The sequence below is a fragment of the Muntiacus reevesi genome, chromosome 8 (assembly GCF_963930625.1).
Source record: "Muntiacus reevesi chromosome 8, mMunRee1.1, whole genome shotgun sequence".
NCBI lineage: Eukaryota > Metazoa > Chordata > Mammalia > Artiodactyla > Cervidae > Muntiacus > Muntiacus reevesi.
Window position 1 is genome coordinate 5,743,244 of NC_089256.1, and position 21,403 is coordinate 5,764,646.

The 21,403-nt window shown below is 39.2% G+C and overlaps 1 protein-coding gene across 1 annotated transcript in view; it reads left to right on the plus strand.

Annotated features, from left to right (window-relative positions):
- SLC9A9 (solute carrier family 9 member A9) overlaps positions 1 to 21,403 on the plus strand; it is a 640,527-nt gene that overhangs the window by 317,626 nt on the left and 301,498 nt on the right. Inside the window, exon 9 of the mRNA XM_065942379.1 lies at positions 17,831 to 17,919. Within this exon, the coding sequence (XP_065798451.1) occupies positions 17,831 to 17,919 (89 nt within the window). The remainder of the gene's footprint in view (positions 1 to 17,830; positions 17,920 to 21,403) is intronic.

Genomic DNA, 21,403 nt, shown 5'->3' on the forward strand with positions numbered 1-21,403 from the left:
TTTTAGAAGCTCTTTATTGATTCAAAAATATTAACTGTTGACTGTCATGTAGGCTACAAATGCTCTGCTTTCATGGTTTTGTCTTTTAAATATATTGTATTTTGTTTGTTTACATAAGGGAATAGTTTGGTTTAGACATTTTCAAGGTTCATGTTTTGCTCTCCCTTAGAAAGTTCCAAGTTTTATTAATTTCTGCTCTTTATTGTTATTTAGTTGCTAAGTTGTGTCTGACTCTTTTGCAACCCCATGGACTGTAGCCCTCCAGGCTCCTCTGTCCATGAAATTCTCCAGGCAAGAATACTGGAGTGGGTTGCCATTTACTTCTCCAGGGGATCTTCCTGACCCAGAGACTGAACCTGCATCTCCTTCGTTGGCAGGCAGATTCTGTACCACTAAGCCACCAGGGAAGAAATTTCTGCCTAAAAAGTCCAATATTATGAATAATAATTTTACTTTATTTTAATATGTGTCTGATTTTTTTTCACATTAGAATCCAAACTGAAATTTGTTTTGATGTGAGGGATATGAGGTGTGAAATATTAGCAAGGATTTAATTTTCCTCCTAGATTGTTCACTTATCCTAATACCTTTCAACCTTAACCTATGAATTTTTAACATAATGTCCATGTATGTAGGTACATATATGTTTATATATGTTCTGGCTTTCTGTTGTTCCACTGAGCTTTTTGTCTTCACGGCTTTCATCATTTCAGCTCTGTGGTTCATTTTAATGGCTAATAGATCCATTTCTCATTCCCCTCCCCCATTTTTGAGAGCTTCTTTGCTATACTCACATGTTTATGTTCCAGAATCACTTCAAAATAACATTATGTTTCAAGCAGAAAATAACTTTAGGACTATGGTTAGGGTTATATTAAATTTTTAGTTTAATTTGAGGAGGAGTGATGTTTTTACAATGTTGAGTCTTCCCACAGAGGAATACATTATGTCTCTCCATTTATTCAAGTCATCTTTTATGGCCCTTAGTAAATTTTTATAGTTGTCTTCGCATTAGACCTGCAAATTTCTTGTTAAGTACTTTTTAAGCTATTTTATATTTTGGCACACTATGATGAATGGAAACTTCTTCCATGATAGTTTCTGCATGGCTATTGTTTGTTTATGTGCATCTAGACCTCACTATGCTGTTTGATTTACTATCTGCAGTTCTGAAATATAGAACCAGAGCTCATGTGTAGAATTAGGATTGATGGGCCAAAGTTATATTAGACTATCAAGTTCATGAGAGCTGTATCAGCACCAGCAGTGTGGCTGAAGCATTCTAGGCAGTCAATATCTTTTGAGCAATGGAATGAATGATTTTAGCTCAACAAAAGGAAAAATTTCTAAAATATGAATAACAGACTGTATCTAAAGTTAGTGACTGCCTTATTCCTTATAATAGTCTTTTCTTTTTATATATTATTTATTTATGGTTGCACTGGGCATTCATTGCTGCACACAGCTTTCTCTAGTTGTGGTGAGCAAAGGCTTCTCTTTGTTTCAGTACACAGGTTTCTCATTTCTCTAGGTGCATGAGCTTCAGTAATTATGGCCCATGGGGTCTAGAGCACAGGCTCAGTAGCTGTAGCACATGGGCTTAGTTGCTTCACAACATCTAGAATCTTCCCCGACCAGGGATCGAACTCGTGTCCACTGCATTGGCAGGCAGATTCTTATCCACTCTACAACCAGGGAGTCCCTGACAGCATTCTTATGGATTCTTTGTGACCATTGGTCAAGATATTTCAGAGCAGTTTCATATATCAACTAAAGGGTGTATCATAAATTACATTAAGCTGCAATTTAATTTCTCTAACTCTTAACTGAAAATGAAGACATGTAGACCCAGGGAAACAAGAGCCTAGTCTACAAGAATATGGTGGGCATATGTTGGTTTTGGCTGCCCAGCACCCATTCTCACTTTCAGTGGTAGTTGCATCCTGATGTTACTGAGGGAACTACTCTTTCTCCATCAGATACCATCTTGTTAACCAAGGTACTCCATCCTCACCTGCCAAAGAGAAAAGGAGCATCCGAAGCTAGCTCAACCAGACACTCCTTCCTGGGAGTGTGGACCTTTAGGAGGAAGTTAGAAGGATGTGTAACTGTTGGCACCCGGACTTTCCAACAGCAAAACCCTGTTGCGAACCTTTATTCCTGCCACAGATCCCTGGAGCTGCCTTTATGTCTCTTCCCCCCAGTGAATTCCCTTCTGATCACAGTTGCCAGAATTAGTTTTCACTGCTTGCAAACAGAGAAATCTAAATAGTACAAGGGAAGGAATAATCCATGAGGGTATTTCAACAAAAAAAGCTGTGTAACTTAGTGACAGTTCAGAAGGGAAAAGAGGCTCAAGGACAGCACAGCTTCTAGGCTTAGATACTTGGGCTATCTTATGCCAGGTGCATGCTGATACACAAACAAAAGGAATCAAGCTCACAAAGAGAGTTTTCACAGTGTTCATTATTCTTTTTGAATTCAACTCCTTGTAAGATTCATTATGAACACTTCAGTGGGTGTGTGGGGGGGTTTGCTCATTACCACAATTTTCTGCTTTCACTTTCAGTTGTTACTAATTTGATGATGATCATTTGATTTATTTTGATCATCTTTTGCTTCAAGGGCCACATTTGCAGCCGCCTCGTCTCAGTCTCTTGGAAATTGCACCTGCAAATGTTCAGTCGTCACATAGAAGAACTTAGTTTTATGGAAACAAGTGGCTTTTAGACATGCAAATGAGGGTTGGCATTTCTATTACCCAGAGGTCTGATATTCTGCTATTGGAAATACATAAGCACAGTCTGAGAAATGTTTTATGTAGAAAGACTGGGCAGAATGTCAAATGCTAGTGAGAAGTCTTTCTGGAAGATGAGGGTGTGTAGATAGAAATGGAATTTAAGGAGTCCTCACAAGCCACGAGCCGGGACAGCAGAGAAGGAAGAGAACGTATGTACCAGTGTCTGCCCTGATTACAAAATCAGCCACTGAGGGGTCTCAGATTTCTAACTCTTCTGCTAATTTGCTGAGGGATTGGAACAAGTCGCCCTATTAATTGGTATCTCAGTTTTCTTTATTGCTGAGGTGAAAGGATTTTATCATTTTGTAGTGCAAGGACATTGTACACGTACACACAGAATATGGCTTTTGAGTAAATACAGGACCCATGGTACCCTCTCTATGAGGTACCTGGTACATATGCATACCTAAATTCTGATCAAGTAGAATTTTTCTTGGCCAAGTTTTTAAAAGCCATTAGGTTACTGAGTCATTATTTTAAATTGAATATTGGAAATAATTCAGCAGTATTATTTATAGCATAATCTCTGGTGGAATTGAATCCTGTCACAGAAGCCACTTTTCAGTTTATAAAGATAACCAAAAAGCACAGCTGGACAGGTTGTTTGAAAATTCATTTTTATAATCTGTTTCCCAGCTGAGACTTTGGGGGTCAGGTTTTTGCCAGAAGCAAACTTTCAGGGGCTGTCATTAAACCCTCGAAGAGTAAGATTTCTAATGTCTACGTTGACACTGTGTCTAATGATTTCTCTGCTTCCAGGCACTGCTGTAATAAAGGCAGCTTCCATTTTCAGGTTCCTGGGCATATTTTATGTCCGCTGGAAGTGAAGAGGGAGGAGGGATGCCGTTGGCATTCCTCACTTTGTCATATAGAAAGTTAAACAGTATAACCCATTATTTACTCAGTTTAGGATGGTTTTCATCTAAGAAAATAACCATACAAAAATCTGAAAGAAAAAACAGCCCTGATTACTAACCAATGCTATTGGGCTTTATGGTCTTGTTCTAGAGAGTAAAAGACTGAAAAAAAAAAATTGAACATAAAAGGGTAAAAACAAGTGGCACCCTGGCCCATTCACTAAGGAATTGACCAAGATGTCTGAAAGAGAGAACGCAGCACACACAAGCATCAGGGACAACAGAAAAAGTTAATTCATTCCATCCCATCACCGAGGCTTGTTCTCCCATTGGTTTCAAATGACAAGGGCCTAATTACATTGTCATGATAAGGAAAAGCCGACACTTGAAAGCTCAGGTCCTGCTTATCTGTCAGGTCAGCTCTTGAAAGGCTTTTGTAGAGTAAGTAGTCAGGAAAAGTGGAACCTGGGAAAGTCTTTTTCTTTTTTTTAATAGACAAGGAGGGAAGATTTCCAAATGAAATGACTATTGGTGGGCATGTTGCAACTTTACTTGATCTGAGTAAGTAAGCTGGCTCATTACTTCTCATCTCCATCAGCTTGGCAAAAACTTGTCTGAAACTCTTAAGAAGGCTTCTAGTTCAGAGGTAAATGTGTTCCATTTGTCCTGCCACTGAACACATTGCATGACTGGATGGGAAATACATTTCTAGATCTCAGTAAATAAATTCCCGGGAGAGGACTTAGTTTGCCTTGTTTCTCAAATCAAGGCTGGCCAGTTTTAGCTTCTAAATACATGTCATTGGCTGACACTTCAGCTTCAAACTGCTCTTGCTTTCATATTGACAGGACCATATGAGTCCAACTTATTAGCCAACAATTCAACAATAAACGAAGTGCATGGAGTGTTTTCCAAGCCAAAAAATAAACCCAGAGGCTCAAGCTATTAGGCATTCAAGCTGCAGCAATAGACACCCAAAATTCTCAAGGGGGTTTGTGAACCAGCTCGCTGAACTGAGGGTGAACATTCAATGACACCATCCCAATAAACACAGGTGTAAAGTATATTTCGTCGCATAATAACTCATTAACTCACGCTTGCACTTTCTTGAACCAAATAGCTCCTAGTTTCAACATGCAAACGACATCGCACATGTAACTTGAATAGTGAACACATTTACCTCTGTTTTCTTCACTGTAAATATTTCCCATCATTATTTAACATCTCCTCATGGTGCCAGCAGGCATAGGGAAAAGAGAAACCTCTTTCTCTGTTGCCCATGTTCTGCCCAAGCATGTAGAAATTTGTCAGAAGATAGATGGCATGAATAATTAACCTACAGGTGAAGGAGAAAGAGGAGTTGAGGATACTGGGAATTATAGCAAATGGATCAATGGCTCATTTCAGCAAAATGGGGTATGTAAGTGAATGAATACATGTCACAGAGGGAGACACAAGAATTAGCTCATTCAAAAATCTGGACTCTATGCAAGTGTGGAACCTCCACAGGTAAAGGCCATTGAGTGTAGACACCTGGAACGAGTCTGCTTACTGGAGACAGATGACACTGGTATGTACATGTATCAGCTGACTTCAAGGAAATGAAAACTGAAAAGGAAGAAGCCTGACAGCACCAACATTTAAGGTGGAAAGTCAGGAATCTAAGTAAAAAGGTGTTTTTCTTTCCCTTTGGACCTCAAATTAATTTGCCTAGGTACTCAATACTACATTGTTGAAGGAATTTTTTTTTGTTTTAAATGGAAATTTATAAACCTTGCAACATGGACAGAAAGTAATCTTGAATGCATTGAAGGATCTAGGAATAAGAACGTAGATTTGTGCTGTTTTCTATATAGATATTCACATATCCCACAAACTCATGTTTCATCTGCCAACTGTAGCATTGCCCAATATGGTGAATTAGACTGTAATTGTACTCTTGGCAAACTTGGAATCCTTCAAATTCCCTAAAGGAGATTTCCATTTTGTTAAATCTTTGACTTTTCAGTTCCAAGTTCATGTTCAGCAGTGGTGTAGGAAAACTGTCAGAAATGTCTCTTTTTACTAGATCAAAAATAAATAAAAGTGTGGCATGGAAAAATAGCCCATCAACCTTAAAGCCCCTCAGAGTGCCGTCTGAGAGCAAGTCAGAGTTTTTTCTTTCTCCCTTGTTCTCTTTCTGTGTTCTGATGATATAATCAATATATCCTGTCCAAAAATGCAATATTCTCCAGTCTTAGAAACCCCTCAAGTCTTCATTTAATGTCAAAGAAAATCATGCTCTGTGTGATAGATGTTTATTTTTTAGCTTCTGTATCTGAAGGCTTCATCAACTTTTAATGAGAAAAGAACTACTGAATAATGTTATCGTAGCAGAGACTGTATACAGGTGACAATAGTCTTGAATAAGAAGATTTAAACATCAGAAGAAAATAGACTCTGCCGCTAATAAATCCAGATAAATGTCTATTTGTATGTGAGGATCAAAAATAGTTTCTCCTGCTTTCTCTTTTTAGAGCAGATAAATATTTCTTGAAATAGAGATTTATTCCTTTGACAGACCTGCCTTTGAGTGTCTGATGTCTGCTGGGTACTGTTATAGGGTTGGGGGCAATACAAAGAGGAACATGATAGACCCAGCCTTTGGGAAGGACCAGGTCAAGAAGGGACACTGGTAATTTAGTTGTCGGGAAGTCCCTCCGAAGCTGTGGTGGCCCCATGTAAGTCTTCAGTTCCATGTACAGTAAGTCCCCTACATACAGACCTTCAAGTTGCAAGCTTTCAAAGATGCAGACATGTTCATAAGTCCAATCATGTGAGTTAGTTCAGGTACCTAGCATGCATTGTCACATGTATGCATCCTTGCGCTTTTATGTACTTTACTGTCTAGTACTATATAGGGTACAATAGTACCCTATCTTTATTTCAAGCCCACATGTCTAGAAGCAAGTATAAAAGCAGCAATGAAAAAAAAAAAAGCAGCAATGATGTAGCTGGTACTGCTGTGCTTTTCAGGGTACTGCACTGTAAGATGAAAAATGTTTGCTTTAGTTTTTGTGTTTGCTTGTGTATTATTTGTGTGGAAAGTATTAGAAACTTATTACAGTACAGTATTATATAGCCAGTTGTATTAGTTGGGTACCTAGGCTAACTTCATTGGACTTATGAAAAAATTGGACTTATGAATGTACTCTCACAAGGGGACTGATTTGTGTTTGGGGGAATTTCAGTATGTGGTCCTTGAAGCAAATGTAAAAACAACAATTCAGGTCATAGACATTTAAGATGGGAAAGTGCTTAGAGATCATCTAGAGCAGTATTTACCAGAATTTTTTGATCCTACCCACGCCAGTATTCTGGCCTGGAGAATTCCATGGTCACAAAGAGTCAGACACAAGTGAGCAATTTTCACTTTCATTTGCTTTCTTGATCCTTATTGGAAAAAAATAGTTTTATCATGCACTTATCTGCACACAAGCGTATTTTTGCCCACAAGGGTACTTATATACTTTAAAATACACAGACGTGGGAGGGGGATTCAGGATGCGGAACACATGTACACCTGTGGCTGATTCATGTCAGTGTATGGCAAAAACCACAGCAATATTGTAAAAGAATTAGCCTCCAATTAAAATAAATAAATTTAATTAAAAAAAAAAAATACACAGACTTGCCAATTAGTAATTATGAAGTTGTATTTTTTTCTACTCTTCTGTGAGTTTCTTGTATACCCAAATTTAAAGAACACTAATGCAGACCATCTTCTTTTAATTCACTGAAGAGAAAACAATGGACTAGGCAATGAATTTGAATTGCTCTAGTCATTCAGCTAGTTAAGTATCTGCACTCTGCCAAGTAGATCTCAGGTCTCCTGGCACTGATTGTAGTACATTTTCTCTTACATAATTTACAACGACACAATGAACCTTCATATCATGTAAATCTATGTTTGTATGTACATGTGTGTGTGTGTGTATATATAACACTAATGCTCCCTGAGAGGGTCCAAAAGAGGGAATCACAGAGAACAGTGTAAATGGTGTTCTGTTAACCAAAAAGAGTTAATTGTCATCTCAAAACTGATCTCTCTAGAAAGAACTTACTTGCCAGCAGAATCATTATTCCTCCCAAAGAATTATGGACCTCCTCCTGCTGTTTCCTAAACTTCTTTGCTTGCCAGTAATTTGAATTTAACTGTGTACCTCTTTGTAGTTTCTCAAACTGCTCTTTTAGTTAGTGTCATAAAGTATTGGTTCTAGTTCTTGTTCAAAATTGCAGAAATGAATCCTTGTAGACAGCTCTTCAGGGATCTTGCCCACCACTGGAAGCTCACTGTGCAAACTGAAAGGCAATTTTGAGCACACGCATGAGTCAGAAACTCTTATCATTATTTTCTCTAAGTCATTTCTTGATTTCTTTCAGAGCTCCTTATTTATCTTAGTTCTCAGATATTTTTGAGCATGCTCCACTCCCCATGGACCTGGATGTATGTACTTAGTTCTATTTGTCATTGCCACGGGACCCCATAAATACAAGTTGAAACCAGGACTTTAGACATGCAACCCAGTAGTTGCATTAAGGACCACTTGTTTTTCAGAAAAGATGGAAACAGAATGATCAGATTTTATGTCTGCTGGGAAAGAAAATGAAGTAATGTTTTGCCAACAGAAGATTGTCATACTTGATGCTTCATAATTCTATTTTATGAATACTAGCACTAATAAAACATATAAGAGAAATGCTTTCATACTTATGATAATTAGCCTGAAGTATATATTTATTTGACTGTGTCAGGTCTTAGTTTTAGCATGGGGATTTTTTGTTGTGGTGCACAGACTCTAGTTTGGTGCACAGGCCTAGCTTTCCCTCAGCATGTGGGATCCTAGTTCATTGACCAGGGATTGTACTCATGTCCCCTGTACCGCAAGGCAAATTCTTAACCACTGGACCGACCACCAGGGAAGTCCCTACCTTAACCATTTTAAACATAGAGCATATTAATTGTTTATTCTAAATTTTGTATTTAGAAAAACTATAATGAATTAGTTCAATGTGTATTTATTGCCTAACCTGTAACAAATTCAAACCCAAAGTGTGCAAGTAAGCTGCCTGTTCAGGTATAGTCCACACAGTCTCCTAGCTCTCTCCCCTCACTCACAGTGAATTCCCTACCACTGATCCTACACCCTCCCAAGTTTTCTTATTCAAGACCTAAATGCCTCTCCATCCTTTAGGAAAACTTTCTTCGTCTCTCTACCTTCCCTAGCCCAAAAGAAGTCACTGCCTCTCAGAATTCCTATTTTATTATCAACTACTGCATTCTACCTGCTATTAGATGTTTCTGTGTACATGTTGTCTCTGCTAGGAGCCATAAAGCTACTTGAAGTCTATGATTGGGTTAATTCATTCTGGCATTTCCCAGTAGATGGAGAGCATTTGATTGGATGGATAGCAAGTACCCAAGCGAACCTGTGGGCTTCTCTGGTATCTCAGTGGTAAAGAATCTGCCCTCCAGTGTACGTGACACAGGTTCATCCCTGGGTCAGGAAGATCCCTGGAGAAGGAACTGGCTGCCCACTTCAGTATTCTTGTCTGGGAAATGCCGTGGACATGGGATTGCAAAAGAGTCAGATACAACTTAGCAAGTAAACAATGACAAGTTAACTTGCAAAAATCCAGTACCTTAACTATAGTGCTACTGAGAATTGTCTAAGTTTGGGTTACTAGACTAGGGATCTCTTCAAGAAAATTAGAGATACCAAGGGGACATTTCAAGCAAATATGGGCTCAATAAAGGACAGAAATGGCATGGACCTAACAGAAGCAGAAGATATTAAGAAGAGGTGGCAAGAATACACAGAAGAACTATACAAAAAGATCTTCACAACCCAAATAATCATGATGGTATGATCACTCACCTAGAGCCAGACATTCTGGAATACAAAGTCAAGTGGGCCTTAGGAAGCATCATTATGAACAAAACTAGTAGAGGTGATGGAATTCCAGTTGAGCTATTTCAAATCCTAAAAGATGACAGTGTGAAAGTGCTGCACTCAATATGCCAGCAAATTTGGAAAACTCAGTAGTGGCCACAGGTCTGGAAAAGTCAGTTTTCATTCCAATCCCAAAGAAAGGCAATGCCGAAGAATGCTCAAACTACTGCACAATTGCACTCATCTCACACGCTAGTAAAGTAATGCTCAAAATTCTCCAAGCCAGGCTTCAGTAATACGTGAACCGTGAACTTCCAGATGTTCAAGCTGGTTTTAGAAAAGGCAGAGGAACCAGAGGTCAAATTGCCAACATCTGCTGGATCATTGAAAAAGCAAGAGAGTTCCAGAAAAGCATCTATTTCTGATTTATTGACTATGCCAAAGTCTGACTCTGTGGATCACTACAAACTGGAAAATTCTTCAAGAGATGGGAATACCAGACCACCTGACTTGTCTCCTGAGAAATCTGTATGCAGGTCAAGAAGCAACAGTTAGTACTAGACATGGAACAACAGACTGGTTCCAAATAGGGAAAGGAGTACATCAAAGCTATATATTGTCACCCTGCTTATTTAACAGATATGCAGGTGACACCACCCTTATAGCAGGAAGTAAAGAAGAACTAAAGAGCCTCTTGATGAAAGTGAAAGAGGAGAGTGAAAAGTTAAAGCTCAACATTGGGAAAACTAAGATCATGGCATCTTGTCCCAGCACTTCATGGCAAATAGATGGGGAAACAGTGGAAATGGTGACAAACTTTATTCTTTTGGGCTCCAAAATCACTGCAGATGGTAACTGCAGCCATGAAACTAAAAGACGCTTACTCCTTGGAAGAAAAGTTATGACCAACCTAGACAGCATATTAAAAAGCAGAGACATTTCTTTGCCAACCAAGGTCCGTCTGGTCAAAGCTATGGTTTTTCCAGTGGTCACGTATGGCTGTGAGAGATGTAGTATAAAGAAAGCTGAGCGCCGAAGAATTGATGCTCTTCTCCAATTGTGGTGTTGGAGAAGACTCTTGAGAGTCCCTTGAACTGCAGGGAAATCCAACCAGTCCATCCTAAAGGAAATTCATCCTGCATATTCATTGGAAGGACTGATGCTGAAGCTGAAACTCCAATACTTTGGCCACCTGATGCGAAGAACTGACTCATTTGAGAAGACCTTGATGCTGGGAAAGATTGAAGGCAGGAGGAGAAGGGAATGACAGAGGATGAGATGGTTGGATGGCATCACCAACTCAATGGACATGAGTTTGAGTAAACTCCGGGAGTTGGTGATGGACAGGGAGACCTGGCATGCTGCAGTACATGGGGTCGCAGAGTCAGACATGAATGACTGGGTTACTGTCACTATAAAAACATATTTTTTTTTTTGACTGGGTTACTAGGAGTGAGGAATACATTCCACCTGCTTCTTGATGCAGGAGATAATGTGGAAGAGAAGGCAACAGACAATGATTAAGGACATAAAATGTGTGAGATGTACTAGATGCTTTCTGCTTCTTCCCCTAGCCATGGCTGAATAGGAAATATTGTGGTTATACCTGGAATGTGTTTTCTGAGTTATTTCTCCTTTTCATGTCATCTTCCTTTCACCTACTTCTAGTAATTAGAGCAAAACCTTATAATTATGTATTGGTATTTAGGTTACAAATCATTTTAAAATCCATCATATCACTTTATACTCAGAAAAGACCTGTGAGACGGGTCGGCAGGTACTATCCAAATGTGAAAATTGTCTTGGATGGCTGAAGCCCTTGGCCAACATCACTGTATATGGGTCTGGTCAGAGAACAGCATCCTGGAGCAGATGGACACATGAGGGGGGCCAGGGTCTGAGAGGCATGGGCCACACTGTCACTTTATAACTCTTCATTTTACTAACCAAATCTATTATTTTTAGAATGTTCTCTTTGGCTATATTTTTTTCATTTTTCTTTATTGAGTTTTTAATTCTACTGTCTTTGGGTCCTTTTTTATGTCTTTTGTCTAGATTCTTGAGGTAAATAGTCCATTTGTTTTCAATTTTTTTTCCTAAATAAAATGCATATAAGACTATAATGTTTCCTCTGAATAACACTTTGGTTTTATCCCATTGATTCTGGGGGAAAAAAAGGAATGTGTACCTTACATTTATTTCTACATAACCTAAAAATTCAACTTTGACTTCATCCTCAAATCCAATTTTGTTTAAGAATACAATTAAAAATCCCTAATGGTTACATTTGCAACTGTGCTTTTCGTTAATTTTCAGTTTTATAACATTGTGATCAATGGATATGCTTTGTTTGTTTGTTTTGGAGTGGTAAAGAATTTATTGAGCTATTTGATAGTAAAATATATCATCAGTTTTATTCCATGTAAGTAATTTATTTTACATCCCAGTGTTGCTGAGAAATAATGATTTCTTAAATGTTCTTAATGGACAATTGTTCCATGAAGCTAAAATTACTTCATAGAATCCCGTTAATACTATTAATATAAAGTCACAGAAAGAAAAATGGGGAATAAGATGCAAAATATAATTTAAAAGTATGTTTTTATAGCTAGCAAAAGTTATTTGCAAGCTTTGTAAATGAAAAAGAAAAGGCAATTTAAAAATGTATTCCTTCTTTGGAGTGACCTTATAATTGTTCCAAGGTGCTAAAAGGGCAATATTAGGCACAAGTCTCTCTTTTAAGGACCATACATGTTCAAGGCCAAACCACAAAGGAGAGTTGATACTAATACCAAAGTGTTAGTCAGCAGAGATTTGTCTCAAAGTGGGATGATAAAAAACCAGTAGCATGGACATCCCATTCATACAATGAATGGTCATATAAATGCAGAATCTTGGGCTTCAAGATTCTGAATCTTCACTCCAAACGTAGGGAAGTAGAATCTGTATTTAACAAGATTCCCAGACAATCTGAATGTTCATTAATAGTCCAGTGGCATTAGGGTAAATTTCTGAAACTTCTCTTGCCTAATGCTGATTCTTGGACCACAGTTGACCCCACAGCCAGGTGGGGCCAGTGGCTTCTGATGTGCCGGGTGGCGAGCAGGATAAGCTGTGAATTAAGCTTATCTGGGAGTGACAAGCAACAGAGGGGTAAGGAGCAGAGGGAAGAGGAAAGAAAGGAAGTGGGTTCCTCTGAAGTGAGCCGTGTATGTCACTTAGACACAGCCACTGGGATTCACCCCTTTCAGTGCTCTCTGACCTGAAAGTTTATATTCTAGAGATTTAGAAGCATTTTCTACACAGAGGAGGCATCCTGAGTTCATCTTTAAACTTCATAACATTCCCACCAACAGTGTAAGAGGGTTCCCTTTTCTCCACACCCTCTCCAGCATTTATTGCTTGTAGACTTTTGGATAGCAGCCATCCTGACGGACGTGTAATGGTACCTCATTGTGGTTTTGATTTGCATTTCTCTGATAATGAGTGATGTTGAGCATCTTTCCATGTGTTTGCAAACTAGCATAGCCGCTATGGAGAACAGTGTGGAGATTTCTTAAAAAACTGGAAATAGAACTGCCATATGACCCAGCAATCCCACTTCTGGGCATACACACCGAGGAAACCAGATCTGAAAGAGACACAAGCACCCCAATGTTCATCGCAGCACTGTTTATAATAGCCAGGACATGGAAGCAACCTAGATGCCCATCAGCAGATGAATGGATAAGGAAGCTGTGGTACATATACACAATGGAATATTACTCAGCCACTAAAAAGAATTAATTTGAATCAGTTCTAATGAGATGGATGAAACTGGAGCCCATTATACAGAGTGAAGTAAGCCAGAAAGATAAACACCAATACAGTATACTAACGCATATATTTGGAATTTAGAAAGATGGTAACGATAACCCTATATGCAAAACAGAAAAAGAGACACAGATGTATAGAACAGACTTTTAGACTCTGTGGGAGAAGGCAAGGGTGGGATGTTTCGAGAGAACAGCATCGAAACATGTATATTATCAAGGGTGGAACAGATCACCATCCCAGGTTGGATGCATGAGACAAGTGCTCAGGGCTGGTGCACTGGGAAGACCCAGAGGGATGGGGTGGAAAGGGAGGTGGGAGGGGGGATCAGGATGGGGAACACATGTAAATCCATGGCTGATTCATGTCAATGTATGGCAAAAACCACTATAACATTGTAAAGTAATTAGCCTCCAACTAATAAAAATAAATGGGAAAAAAATAAGATAAAATAAAATAAATTAAAAATAAATAAATAAACTTCATAGCTTACTTGAAAAAATTAAGTTTTTATGATTTGAAGGTGCTAGTGATATGTTTTAAATTTTTATTTTAGAGTAGCTCTCTGTCTAAATTTGAAAGAATACTTGAAAGTCTCTAAGTTTATCTTGTCTTTACTTTTTGAGAAAATCAGGCTGCCTGTATTCAAAGTATCTAAGTATTTCCTTTGAAACCAGTATTATTGCCTTGTCCTGAAATTAAAAACAAACAAAAAAATTAATTGAGGTATTAATCCTACTGAATTAATAAAACAGTATATAGGAAAATGACAGATCCACAAAACCATAGGCTATCCAAATTTCTATAACACTTTATGTAAAAAATTCTTTCTATAACAGCTCTGACAGATGATCATTCAGCTCACACATTTCAAATGATAGGGAACTTGTCACACTTCAAGGCAGTCACTCCATTGTAGGACAGTTCTCATATTTTGAAAAATCATGTGATGAAGAATCAGAAAATATATGTCCAAGTTAACTTACTCCTATCCCCAAACCACTTGCTCCAATCTAGTGGCTCAAACTAGAAAAAAATTCCAATCACAGGTCAGATTGAAATAAGCCTGAGCCCAGTCCCCAGGGACTTGGCATAGGATCTCATGTGCCGCTGATATCTCCCATTGTCCCAGTTATAATAAGAGAATAGAGGTTGAATCTTATTTCCAGATGACACACCCTGAATAGTTTCAGAAAAACATCAAAGTTTAGAATGAGAAGGAACCCACAAGAGAGTACTGGTCGGGGTTCAGTCAGGAAAAGAGGGATCGGCTGGCTATCAACAGAGTTTAATGCAGGAAATTGGATACACAGAAGATAGATAGCTGCAAAAGTGAAAAGGGGGGTCCCCGAGGCAACACACAGGTAGTCACTGCAGGAAGCAAGTATGATGCCTCAGACTGGAGGAGCAAAGGGAAGAGAATCTAGAAGCTCCTAAGAAAGTGTCATGGAGCTGGGACCCAGCCCTCGGAGCACACTGCCCGGCTGTTGCTCTCCTCTCAGTTAGGGGCGAGTCCCAGGATGCTGGTCCGGAAGAGAAGCGAACAAAAAAATGAGAATATCCAGCCAACTCAGATATATAATCTTCATCATCAAATCTCTATTTCCCTAGGGCATCAGAAATCATTTTTTTGGTTGCTTAAGATTACCTTAAAATATTCACAGATGGTCTAAATACAGGCAGAAAAGTACAGGGACTCTGTGAAATTTTGAATCTCAGCTCTGCCACTTTCAAGGTGATCTTGAGTAAATTACTTTGGTTTCTTGTTACCTGGTGATAAGAATGTTCCTTTAGTTATTCAACAAATACATGGAGCGCCTACCGTGTGCCTGGCATTGCTCCAATGGTTGGGGACCAGTGAATCACTCTGCGCTCAGTGCAGTGCAGGAAGGCAGGAAATAAACCAATAGATATATAAAATGTTAGGTGGCAGCAAATAATATAAAAAATAGATCAAAGTAGGCAAGTAGAGAATGATAAGAGGGATGTTTTTACAGAGTGCACAGCAAAGACCTGTCCAATGATGTAACATCTTAAGGAAAGGAGGGAGGCGTGTTGAGGTCTGGAGAAGAACTTTTCGAAGAGTGGGAACCAGACGTGCCAGGGTCCTGCAATGGAGACTGCTTAGCAAATTCAGTGAGTGGCAAGATGGGGAGCAAGTAAGACAGGAGATCAGGAGCTGTGGGGAGGGGGTTGAGAAGTAGCACTAGATCCTACAGAGCCTGTTCATCATGGGGTTCCACTGCAGAGTTGAGAGCAGAGGGCCAACATGACCTGAGTTGTCTTAAAAGTGCTGGGTTGAAGACAGACTGTGGCAGAGGCAGCAAGGGAGACGGGGGCAATTAGGAAGCTATTGCTGTCATTTAGGCAGAAAATAATGATGGCTTGGAAATGGGTGTTGTGTGATGTTGAGAAATGATTGCATTATGGGTAACTTTTGAAGGACAAACCAACAACATTGCTGATATACAGAAAGAGGAGAAGTAAAGGGTGTTCCCAGAGTCTGGGCAGCAGGAAGAATGGAGATGTTACTGAGAAGGGAAAGAAAGATGGAAGGGGTGGTAAATCATGAGAAGTCTGTTATGAGATAATAAATCGATGAGATAAATAAGATGATGTAAATAAAACTAGTGTGTTCCTTGCTCACAATGAGGTTTGGCCAATCTTAGCCCCCTTATCTTTTATTCTTTGTTACCTATTTATGTTCTCAGAATGCATTTGTGAACTATCCACACACCCCTCCCTTTTTACTCACTACTTCTCTGCAGATCAGTATACAGTCAAAACATTTCCATGACAGGCAGAGGTCAGCTAAATCTCACCCAGAAAAACCTCCAACAGACTGCAGAATCAGCAGAGAGAGATACATTTCATTTTTAAATAAAGAAAGAAAAATATCGGATGCCAAAACAACATGCATGGCAATCCTCCTAGTTCCTCAAAGTCCTTGAAGTACTTCAGTACCTAAATTTTCTCTGGCACTGCTTGTTTTTTAATAGAAATTCTGTGAAGAGTGAAATGTAATATTTCATAGGCATTTTTCTTTGAATTTTTGAAGAGAGACTAGAAAACTGAAGTTACCAAAAAAAATCTGTATAAATGCTTATTGCATATAAATCTCTTGGCAAAATTTCCTAGTTGTTTTTATTCTTTTTGACTAAAATCTTGAAGCATAATATTAAAAGGAAATAAGTGATGCAAATGTATTAGGCAAATATGTCTTAGCAGTATTTTATCAAAAGCCAACCCCCAAAATAACAAACATAAATAGAAGCATACAGTCAACATACAAAAAATATGCTTTGGTTCTTTAAAATTCTTTACTGCAGATTCATTTGAAATGTCAGTATTCAGTTCACATATCTCTATACTCTTAAGAATCATCAGCATTTAATTTATGAGTGTTTTTCGTGGGAAAGATTCTGCTGTTTAAAATTCAGTTCAATCCCCTTGGTTTGAGTTGAGGAATACTTACATCTTGTGTTTTTCCCAAAGCCCTCCTATAGAGCCCTCCCAATTTCCCATAATTAATCAAATCTTTAATCGAGGGCAGGATGCAGCCCCCACCCCCCTTCCCCACCCCAGCTTAAGGGCAATAACAGAGAATAACAGAGCCCAGGGACAAATAACACATTTGTCCCATGGTTGCTGCTGCTCCGTTTCCCAGGAACAGTGTATGTATGGCTTCTAGTCTATGTGTAACTTCATGTAGCATTCGAAGCTGAGCATGATGATGGCTTATGAAATAAATCCTACAACCAGCCAAAAAGCAGCTGAGGGCCCACTGTGGACAGGAAGCACGCAAGAACAGACCAGCTTGCCTCAAGGATTGAGTGCCTTGAATGTGTTCATGAAATTACCCAGCAGTGGAAGGACAAAGCCCCCAGCTTTGCCACGGAGACATAGAGGCAAACGAGGACCTCTTTCGGTGTTTGGCAAGGAGGAGCGTTGGCAGAGACAACTGAACCCTTGTAGACATCTTGTGTTTATGACTCATGGTTGTTAATACTAAATTGTGGTATGATAGGAACTTCTCAGGCTCCTCAAGGTACACAGTGGAAAGCAAAGTTCTCAGCAAGTATGCCAGCATTTAAAACACAGCAAAGTAGTTGGCACAGGCGGTGAGAGGCCTGGAACTGACTACACAGGCTTTTGTTCATGGGTTTCCAAGTATAACTTTCCTAACTCATGACTAGAAAATAATTTATCTCCAGGAAAAATCTACTTATTAATACATTTTTTTAAAGCTTTAATTCTGTAAGTCCCACGTTTAAAGTAGGAGCAAGGTTTACCCAGGTTTCATCATTCTACTTATTAGCAATTGTAACTCTCCTGACACCAAGTCCATTTTCTAACTGGGATAGCCCTGCCCTTTGACTTAGATGGGAAAGAAAATTGATTTTGACTGGTATGTTTTGAAATTTCAGGGATAGTTGCTGTTCTCTTCTGTGGAGTCACGCAGGCACATTATACCTACAACAACCTGTCGTCGGATTCCAAAATGAGGACTAAACAGGTAAAAGAAGACTCACTACAGGCTTTGTCTCTTTTCTCAGTGCAATGATTATGGAGCAATTCTGGCAGTGCACCCAGAAAGAATTTCATTAGCAAAGGAAGAAAGTAAGCTTAAGGCTTCATTATAGGTTGGATATTTATAGATTTTTTTTTCTTCCTTCAGGATAACTATTAACAATTCTCTTGGTAAGCAAAAATATAGTTATAATAGTCTTTCCATCCTGAGAAATGTGGAACATAGCCTGTCAGTCTTGAAGATGAAAGGCCCACAGTCAGTTATAATTCACAGTCACTTACATCTAAAAGCATTGTAAAGCATGTGAGATTGGGTAGTTATATATAGAGAAGGAAATGAAGAAGAAGAAAGACAGGAATGTTTGGTCTTTAATTGGGTGCTTTTGCTTCCAAGTAAACTCAACTGCCAATTGTCACACAAGCAGAATATATCTCCCATATGCCAGGAACACATCTGTTTCAATATTTGCACATAAACACTCAAAGATTCTTTCCACCAACATTTGCTGCATAACCACTCTGTGCCGAGCACCGTGCTAAGTACTAGGAATGAAAGGGCAGATAATACCTGACCCTGCCTGAAGTGGTTCATTTTCAAGTCTGTTGAGGAGGATCAAGATGTGCAATGAGCAATTAATTATCCACAGTGTGGTAAGTACTGTGATAGAAATATCTGTATAGGTTGTTTGAGGAAAATTCAGTAGGGCCTCCTCCCGTGGTTACTGGAGAGTTTTCAGAGATGATAAGCCCAATCTGGAGCTTGCAATGGTGAGGGATGAGAGGGTAGTAGGAAGGACACTTGAGGCAAAGGTTGTATAAATAGCATGGACATGAGTTCTAAAGCAGTTAATTGAGCACTTTAAATAGTTCTAAGTGCCTAGTGAATGGGGAAAGGCTGAAGTTATAGTGGAATATTTTGTGGGATAAGACCACAGACACAGCCAGAGACCAGCTTATGGAAGGACTTTCGTACCTCATGAAGAAGTTTAGACTTTATCCAAAGGTAATGAGGAGTGGCTTAAACAACAGAAATTTATTCTTACATCCCAGGTGGCGCTAGTGGTAAAGAACCCACCTGCCAATGCAGGAGACATAAGAGATATGGGCTCCATCCCTGGGTTGGGAAGCTCCCTTGAAGGAGGGCATGGCAACCCACTCCAGTATTCTTGCCTGGAGAATCCCATGGACAGAGGAGCTGGGCGATCTATGGTTCATAGAGTAGCAAAGAGTCAGACATGACTGAAGTGACTTAGCTCATAGCACATGGTTCTAGAGGCTAGAAGTCTGAGATGAAAGTATAGACAGGATTAGTTCCTTCTAAATTTGTGAGGAAGAATCTGTTCTATCCTCAATTTTGACCTTCTGGTGATTTTCTGACAAACTTTAGTGTTCTTTGACTTGCAGATACATCATCCTAATCTCTGCCTTCATGTTCACATGACATTCTCCCTATGAGCATGTCTGTCTCTAAATTTCCCCTTTTTATAAGGATACCAGTCATATTGGAATAGGGACCCACCCTACTCCAGTATTACCTCATCTTGGCTTAACTAATTACATTTTTTTTCTAATTACATTTTTTAATGACCCTATTTCCAAAATTGTCAGATTTGGAGGTGTTGGGGGTTAGGAATTTAACATGTGAATTTAGGAAAACATCACTAACAGAAGTCATTGAAGTATCTTAGGCAGAGTAGTTTTAGGATAATTGAAGTTCCACTTTAGAAATATCACTGTGACAGGCAAGAAGAGTGTGGATCAAGCGACACTTGTGTCAGCTAGCTTTTGCTGTGTAACAAGCATCCCAGTGACATTCAACAGTAAGCATTTATTTATCTTGCATTTACAGGGTTCAGCTCTTTTCATGAGGGTTGATCTGGGTGGCTCTACTTGTCTTAACTGGGCTGATTCACTGTGAGTTTGGTGGGGCTCTATTCTAGAGAAGGCTTCACTGGTGCACTAAAGCCAGTCCTACATGTCTATCATTCTTCTCCTGGCAGAAGAACAAACTCCAGTGTACAAGACCATTTCAAGCATTTACTTGCATCACATTTCCTAAACGTCCTATAGACAAAGTAAATCATATAGCTGAGCCCAAGGTCAAAAGGCTGAGCAGGTCATTAGCCCACAGTAGAGAGCACTGTAAAGTTACATGACAAGGATCATAGGTATAGAAAATGTATAGAATTGGACCAAATGATTGCAGTCTGTCCTCAAATGCAAATGGAGGTAGAGAGGTTCCCATAATAAGTCTAATGATGCTGAGAACATCTGATGTGATAGTAGGGTAGTGGGAGTGGAAAAAGCTAAAAAGACATCTAAGCAAATGTATAATTGGCCGGGAATTCCCAAACACTTTTCAAAGACTTACCTTCAAGTTCTGTAAAATGACTATTGTTTTCATGCTCTTTGTCATGTCCCAAGCTCAGCTGGACCTGAACCCAGCTCCCACCCACCCATGAACTAAACAAGGTCACCCTTACCTCTGCTCATCAGGAGACTCAGAAGATACAACTGCAGAAATTTTAAAGACCCACAATTTTTAAAATTGAACACAAAAAATTATACCAATACCTAGAAATGTCTGATATATAGCCTTCCATCTAGGATCCTTTTAATTATGGAGACAATTAGCATTCTCTAGAGTTTAAAGGGCAATCTCTTGAGCTGGTTTTTTCTGACCTCATATGGTTCTCTGAACATTTGTATGCTGGGAAACTGAGCTCTGTTTAGGGACTTGCACTTTTATGTCACACTGTCTAGACTGCTCAGCAGAACTTCAAAGATAACTCATCTCATGGTGAGTCAGCAGCCCAGCACCTAGGGGAGACAAAGCCAAAATCAGTGCCCCACAGCCTTCTCCTCTCCTCTGAGTGGCTTGACAAGCATTCCCTGATGGGCTGCCAGCATCCATTTTTATAGCAGTTTCCTTTAGGGAAGGAGATTTTTACAAGTTCATTCTTTAATATCCAGGTAGTTGCATCCCTCCATCTTTGATCCCCCCATCACCTTCTTTCCTAGGTGCCTGGTTCATTGCAGGAGCTTAATGAATGCTAATTCCCTTCCCCTCCCCTCTCATACCTTTCTCACTTTTTTTGTTCCAATAACTCTCACTTTCTATTTATTTTTTTCTCTCCATATGTGCATATGTAGCATGTGTGCATATTCATACATGAATATATATACATGCATCTACATGCATATTCCTAATCAAGTATATAGAGTCTGGGGTCACCATTTTTCAAAAAATGAGACTGAACCTTTTAATTAACTTCACAGATCAGCTGTTCTTGGCCATATCTGCACCAATGTAGCAAGCAAAGTTTAAACTCCATGTAGGAAACCGATTACAAATTGTAAAGAAAAGCTGAAGCAGATATTATAGAGGTAGCCACTGTTTCCTTACTGAAAGGGGCAAAGGTTTAGAAGGTATTAAATGACATGGTTACAGAATATATTATCTTCCCCTG